Source organism: Cupressus sempervirens, chromosome 10 (assembly GCF_028749045.1).
Source record: "Cupressus sempervirens isolate cs-2001-9-10 chromosome 10, ASM2874904v1, whole genome shotgun sequence".
In the NCBI taxonomy this organism is placed as follows: Eukaryota; Viridiplantae; Streptophyta; class Pinopsida; order Cupressales; family Cupressaceae; genus Cupressus; species Cupressus sempervirens.
Window position 1 is genome coordinate 512318934 of NC_143127.1, and position 8253 is coordinate 512327186.

An 8253-nucleotide genomic window follows, 5' to 3' on the forward strand; every position below is an offset into this window, starting at 1 on the left:
TCTAGAATCTTGGGCTCCATCACCTAGAATTCAGAGGTGAATTAACCTGTTTATTGAAGAGGTTCACATCCAAAATCCTTGTGGAGGACCTCATTCCCTTTGGAAGGCTCAAGCAGTAGTCTAATCTGAAGTCATGCTAATCCTTGCTTGAGTTGGACTTAAAATTTTGAAATCATAGCGTTAGGTCTATTCAAGTTATTCCAAAGATCATGAATGTTTAATTGAATGTGATGGGTGATTTGGGGGACTCTAGTCATTTTTTCCTAGAACTTTGACATGCTCAAAACCTAGAGCGATAATCCCACTCAACTGGATTGCAAGGGATTTTGCATCCAAAATCTTACTAGAACAATTCACCTTAGAGATTGCCAAAAGTTGCCCTATAAGAGGAAATGGAGCCAAAATGAGCGCACAGGACTTGTAGAGCATTCTTGTGCCTCTTTGTCATTTTGGGAAATCCTTTGCAAAGTGACATCATTTGTTGTATTGTATAATAGGGTGACTTCTGAAGTTGTATTTTATCTGATTTCAACATTCCCTACTATCATTTTTATGTTTTTGATTATTATTCATTTGGTTACTATAGTCACCTAAGAAAGAGCTTTTATTGTTTTGTGGCTTAAAAGGTGTGGTGGGTGGAGTTGACTACACTTATTGAGTAAAGAGTACCTTTGCACTTCTAGTCTTTAAGTTATTTAAATGGGCTATTATTTGACATATTTCACAAAACATTTTTTTGTTTAATTAACCTAGATGGGACCCTTTGACTTGCTGTTTGTGCATCACAACCACATTAGCTTCTTATGCAACTTTCCATTGCCTCTTTTCAGTTCATCATTTGAAGCACATCCCTTTGCAATGCTTGAATTGATCCTAGTTCATTATGGCTACTTGCAATTAGAGTTATTGTCATATTCACATTTTCATTTGGGTTGAGGACATCTTATTATTTGTTTCTATTGGAGCTCTATTTGATAGCAAAAGAAATAATTGCTGCAACACCAACCTCTATGTTCATTTGGTGTCATTATGCCCATCATATATGCTCAATCTGAGAAATATTCAAATAGGTATTTGTAGGGGAAAATTGCATAATTTGTTTGTCATCATCCACCATGTTCTCAATCAATGTTGAAAGTTGTGAAAGGTCTACAAAATTCCAAGTCCAGGGTTTTCTTCTTCATTTTTTTGTGTTTTTGGCTTTGCAAAATTGTGGAATTTCTTTGCACTGCAAGACTAATTCTCATCATCCTAACTCTTCTCTTGATTGTTGGTCTTGCCTAGAATCTCCCTCAAGTGAATAGCATTTTTTCCTTTTGTATTTCTTTGTTTCTTCCAATTGTAGATTTTTAATGGACATACAGACTTATATATACCTGCTGACCTCTTCCATATCCTTGCATCATCCTGTTGCCATGCTTTTGTTCCCATTTCCACGCTTTGAGGATTGTGGAGCTCCTATGGATGTCCAAACTTCACCTTCTTTGTCTTCATATCCCAATAATCTATCCTCTTCCATATTTTTGCATTCTCTCATTCTCAACATTTGGTCAAGTTTCATGTTCTTTCTGGACTAGTGCAGTTTTAAAGAATTTCTTTGGTTGCCAATTCCTTCACCAGATATTGCAAACCCCTAGATTTTTCCATTCACTTGCCGTTTGGAGACTTATGGTAATCATCCAAACTTCATCAAATCCTTGACCATCTCCCAATCTAGCTCATGTTTTGCCTTTCATATTTGCACGATACTCCCCTTTGTAGACTTGTGGGCTGAAAGATCCCAACCAGGTACTTGGAACAATTGCTGATATTTGTTTATCAAAAGACCCTGACAGCGAATAGAGGTAATGTTTTTGGTTCTTGTAGTTTTTTTAATTTTTCATGCTTTTATGTTTTTCTGAATTTTTTGTAATTTTTTGAATAAGGATGCAAGTATGAAATGCAATGCTGAACTCAAACAATTACCACTAATGAATGAATCACATCTAAACTGCTCTAAACAAGTAAAATCACATGGACAATCACCAAACTGACATACATTTGAATTTTTCAGACTTTGAGCCAATGAATAATTCAGAGGAAATCATACCAGGCTTGTAGATTTCAGCACAACAATACAGAATTGCTTTTTGTTACTCCAGTCTGCTCTTGCAGCCAATGTGGTGATTATGAGCATTCAAACTCTAATAGAAACTGCTACCAAAATCCCAAATTGTTGATGTCACTCATGCTGGCAGCTGTATGGCCCTGATGGGAATGAGACAAATTCGAAATTCAATGCACTTTGCTGCCAAGATGTCTGATCTTCTGCTTATGATGATTTCTACCCTCTGATACAACCCTACCTGCAAATACTAATACCTCTGTTCAGTGCCCAGCTGGAAAGACCAATCCTGAAGTTGTGTGGCTAGAGAATAATCTACCAGATAAAGCTTATGTCAACAGTAATGCTTCAGATCTGCATTGAGTGCAAATGCCTTGTTGTTTTTAGTCTGAGATCAGAGAAGTATACCATTTCAGCTTACCATGACTCATTTTTTTTTCCAACTGGCAAAGCATTGATACCTAGTGTGTTGGGGGCTACGTCCCTACTCCCTGAGCTCAAGGATGATCGTCCTCAAGCCCTAGATCCATATATCTCTTCAAATCTATCTTCTATTGTTATAACCCTGGACTGGTTCAAATGGAAGGCCTTCTCATTCTTTTATTTTCTCAATTTTGTGGATACAGCCTCCAAAGTAAATTAAATTTTATTAAAACATGAAACCTCTTCAAAGTCCAATCACCAAGCTCTTTCTTTTAACATTATTGAGGCCTCTATTCATACCCCACAACATCTAAGTTGTGTGCTAGGGAAATGGCCCATGGCTCCTTATTATAACCTATTCATTAAAGTTAATATAATATTCACTTATAATAATTTATTTATAATTAATAAAATATTATCCAAAGCTTAGATTAAGATGTCGTTCGAAGTATGATGATCCCTACTGCTAACTGTGTCCTTGCCATCTGACTAACAGCCCCTCTTAAACTTTAGGAACTTTCCCCCAAATTTTTGGGATTGTTGTGGACATGCTCAAAATTGATTTCCAAAGTCCTTGCAACACTTTGTAAACCTTCAGGTGAGTTCCCTAGCGGCCCCGTTGGCCTATGGGAACTCAGGTGATAGACCAACTTCCAGATATCTGCTAAGAAGCTAAGCAGTCTACTGAAGGTACATGATATGCCTCTCCAACAAGGGATTAGGGATTAGTCTTATTGTGGGTTTCACCCTAGTTTGGGTTTCCATGATAAAAATCTGTGTTATGTGGTGTTGATGTTTTCTGATTTGTGTTTACATGCTTTACAATGTTTACATATTGCAAATCAATAATAAAGCTAAGTTGCCGATTCGGGTTCAAGGACGGGTTCGGGTTCGGGTTCGGGGTTCGGTTCGTGGGTTCGGGCAATTTTTTTTTTTCCCATTTGGGTTCGTGGGTGGGTTCGTTAGTATATATATATATATATATGCAAAAAAAATATAAACTCATATAGTTGTAAAAGTAAAACTAAGTCATTCCATAGTATGAATATATCAATGTTACTTGATTATTGATCAATGCCAAATGTCAAAGATAAACATTAAATAATCACTCATTAATCTATGCTAATGTTGTAAATAAAATCATACATTGAATTACTAAAATGCAAAATGGAATTTCAAAACATAGACTACTTCATCAGATTGATAGATAATAAATTATGACTTAATAAAGTTTGAAACTGTGAAACATAGTGATAAATCATAAATGACTCAATGAGTCAATGAAAAATGTTTAAACATAGTTTATCAAAGATGCAAATGCCCTTCAAGGGTCAAATGGGTCATCAAAATATGAGGGATCAATGGCTTCATCCTCATCTATATCATCGACATTTTCCACATCATTGGAACCCAAACCGGTTCCACTAGCCCCAGATGCAGCCACATCCTCCTCCTCGTCCTCCTCAACATCTAGCAAGGCAATTCTAGATATATCTTGGACAGTCATATCCAAGTTAGAAGTCTCAGGTAGTACATCCCACAACTTCTCTGGTCCCTTCCTATATCCTGGATCCTTGAGTGATAAAAGGCGCCAGTTGTTGTGAATAAATACCAAGTCCTCTGCTTTCTTCGAACTCAATTGGTTACGCTTCACTGAGTGGATCAAGGAGTATGTACTCCAATTCCTCTCAGCAGTAGAACAGCTTGCAACCTAGAGAGACAACCAACAAATTTTTAAAAATTAGCTTAGTAATTTTACAATACAATAGGAATTTAAGAGTGCTAATTCGACAAGCAAAGTGGCCATAAGAAAAGGAAAAAAAACTTAAATACATACTTGTGACAAGATCTTAATGGCAAGAGGTTGGAGGTACATGTAACTTTCCCCATGTAAGTACCACCATCCAATGGCATCCAATTTACTTAGGTCATTGATTGCATCAGGCTCTGCATTTTTGCTTGAGACAAAATCAACAAACTCTCTCCTAACATTTGATGCCACATCAGGATCACTAAAGAGCCTATTAAGTGCCCTCTTATACCCAACAGCAACTTCAGGATCTCTATATGGTGCCACTCTACCAGGAATAGCAAGTATCTTACTGCTATAATATCTAGGAGAAAGTGCATATGCCAAGAGGTGTAAAGGTGTAGTCATCTTGTTCCAACGATGTAGAACAATTTTCTCCACCTTAGTGTACAAGGTATCAGGATCCTGCTCTCTCCTCTGAATGACCTGGGATGTCAAATGATGTACATGTAAGTTATCTTGATGCAGTGTTAATAACTTAATTAAAATCAAAAATCAAAATCTCTCAATAAACAAGGATGAAGTATTGTATAAAAATTTAAACTTACTGATTTCATTCTTTCTAGCATAGAGTCCATGGCATCATATATGTTCCCCAAACAAGGCTCATCCATGTCGGCATACCGAAGCATAGACATGATGGGCTCGGTGAGTTCTAATGCATATTCCACCTTATTCCAAAAATTATCACTCAAGATCAAATCCTTTACAGTTTTGGCCTTTTCTGTATCAGCTTGCTTCCATCCACCCCATTTGTTGCTAATAACCATTTGACCCAATGCCTCTTTCACCCTCACAAGTCGTCTAAGGATGATTGTGTGTGAAGCAAACCTTGTTTCAGCAACCTATTACCATGTTAATTTTTAGGATGTCCTAGGCCTGCTACACCTGACCAAGAGATGTTTCTACTGGGGCATAATGCCAACCAGCACAATTTGTCTGCTGTAAGTTGCGATGATGACTTTATTATTTAAATTTTTATTACCCCATTCAAGGGTCCAGCAAGATGGTTAATGACCTCTGTCTTCATAGTGATCAAGTAGAAACATTGCATGCTAACCGTATTCGAGCAACTATCTATTTCCTATAGGTGCATATAGTTAGAGGAAAGTAGATTCATTGTATAATTTGTCACTTGAATTTCTTACTGTGTAGCCATAAGAGCTGCAAATGTGCTGTGGATCTGTGCTTGACCTCAAGTGGAAAAAATTTTCAGACATGGCTTTGGATGCTTGTTTTCCAAGTAAATCAGAAGATGCTTCTATCCCTATCTTATCATGCTTAATAAAATCTAAACTAGCTAAAAACAAAGTACATCGTGTCTTTGAATCTTAGTCCAATGTTCATAGACAGTTCACAAATGTGGGTTCTCAAAGCAAAATGATGGGAATTTCTTCATTATGTCAGGAACCTGATTTTTTTTTTTATAATACCTATTCAAGGAGAATGTGGAGTGGAGAAATAAAACAGAACCATACCTTGCTGTTTCCTGCCATTTGTGGCAAGTTAGCTGCCCTTAACAGTAGTATTTTTTTTCTCAAATCATATTGACATCTTCCTTAATACAGCCCAAGTAGGCCTAATGGTGAATGCCTGCACACTCGATTAGTGGAGTCATATGAAAAAGTTAATATATCCTTTGTGGGCTTTCAAAGGCCTTTCATTAACCAAAATGGGGTCTTGGTTGGTGGTGAGCTTAAAACTGCCTCTACCTCTACCTTTGCTGCTATTGGTTTTCAATCATATATCTGAATCATTGCTCTGAATTTTAAATGATATTCTTCACCCATTTCTATGACTGTCTTTTATGGTGTTTTAATAAGTAATCTGCTCCTCTCTAACTTCAGTGTATCCTTTTTCATTTTTCATTTTTTGTTTACGAATGTTTTAGTGATCTTCACATTGTATCATATTTGTGTGGTGAATTGGAATATAAATAACAAGATGATACATTTAGTTCTCACTTGATTTCAGGATCATTTAGAATTCTTTGGTGTATAGCATGTGTAGTGGTTGGTGCTGTTGTACTTGTCAGATCTAACAGCTCTTTCCTTTTACAGATATTAATGACAATGTGAAATCAAATGAGGAGAAAATAAAAGAAGCAGTGTTCATGAAGGATGGGATACCATTTTGGATTGCAGCTTCGGGTTATGTAGGTTTTGCAGCAATTTCTGTCGGAGTAATGCCTGTCATTTTCCCTCCTTTGAAGTGGTACTTGGTTCTGATTTGTTATATTATGGCACCAGCCCTTGCATTTTGCAATTCTTATGGAACAGGTTTGACTGACTGGAGCTTGGCTAGCACATATGGAAAGCTAGGTCTCTTCATATTTGCATCATGTGTGGGTAGCAATGGTGGTGTCATTGCAGGTCTGGCAGCTTGTGGGGTTATGATGTCAATTGTGTCTACAGCAGCTGATTTAATGCAGGATTTCAAGACTGGCTTTCTTACCCTCTCCTCTCCAAGATCCATGTTTATAAGCCAATTAGTTGGTACTGTAATGGGTTGTATTTTGGCGCCCCTCACTTTCTGGATGTTTTGGACTGCTTTCGATATAGGATCCCCTGATGGAGCATATAAGGCTCCTTATGCAGTGATTTTTCGGGAAATGGCAATTCTAGGAGTGGAAGGTTTTTCGGCATTGCCAAAACATTGTTTGCAAATCTCATATGGATTTTTTGCATCAGCAATAGTGATAAATTTCCTAAGGGATTGTACTCCTTGTAATATTTCAAGGTTCATTCCCATCCCAATGGCCATGGCAATACCCTTCTATATTGGAGCTTACTTTGCCATCGACATGTTTATCGGCTCTGTAATATTATTTGTTTGGGAGAGACTGAATCGCAAGGATGCGGAAGAATATTCGGGAGCTGTGGCTTCGGGATTGATCTGTGGAGATGGTATTTTGACCATACCTTCAGCAATTCTATCACTATGTAGGATAAATCCACCTATCTGTATGTCATTTTCCTCCACATGAAGTGTGATGATTTCCCTAGTGCTAGATTTAAACTGAAGCATTTCATCCACTCATTTGTATGTGAATTGCATCCACGAAATGTTGAAAGTTTTCAGTTGTGATATAAAATCTTCAACTATGATTCTTCATCACTCACATAAATGAGAGAGTCAATATAACCTTTATAGATAAATTTATCTTGAAATGTAGCACATACCACTGCATGCATGTTTATCAATCAATTGTCTATATTATTTGCATCAGAATCTTTTGGAATTTATTCCTTAGAGTTTGCTAGAACTTGCAAAATATCTGTATGTTTAAATTGAGAATGCAACATATATAAACAGTTCAATTTCATTACCTGACCTTTCAAGAAAAAAAAGGCAGGGAGGCTTTGTTTATCTGAAAGAAACCTAACAGTTTGCTTTGTTATTCAGTTTGTGAAACTATTTTAGTAGTCTTTGCCAGATGTCTTGTTCTACTAACAATCTATGACAAACAAAAGATAAATGAAGAGAACAGAAGAAACTGCAGGTCAAGAAATAATACAACTCATTCGTTGTAGTCTCTTTGCTTACACAAAGGTTTCTGACTTCATCTTGCTTCTTTTTTGTAGTAGATTGTTTTCCATTTGACAGCCTAGATGACATCAGTCCATCTGTATTGAACATAAACCTTTCTTGCTTATACAATTTAGCTAATTTGATAAGGTCAAATTATCTCATCTCTAGATTAGGTAATATTAGAATTCTTGGAAAGCTTGTGATGCCCACCATTTAAATGCAAACCACAAGCAGGTTGAACCTGCAACTTTGCCCAGACGTTCCCAACAAAATCATAAGAAGAAAGGGAAAAGAAAATGGAAACTCCAGAGAACACACTTTAAAGAAATTTACATTAGGGGAGATGTAATGTCCCCTGTTGGGACGTTACTTAATTTAACTGAAA

At 36.8% G+C, this 8253-nt stretch overlaps 1 protein-coding gene across 1 annotated transcript in view; it reads left to right on the forward strand.

Annotated features, from left to right (window-relative positions):
- The window catches only part of LOC149534906 (putative metal-nicotianamine transporter YSL6), a 238663-nt gene extending 231101 nt beyond the window's left edge, over nt 1-7562 (forward strand). The window contains exon 7 of the mRNA XM_089807875.1: nt 6398-7562. Coding sequence (XP_089664001.1) covers nt 6398-7323 — 926 coding nt within the window. The 3' untranslated portion in view covers nt 7324-7562. The remainder of the gene's footprint in view (nt 1-6397) is intronic.
- Nucleotides 7563-8253: the final 691 nt, after the last annotated feature.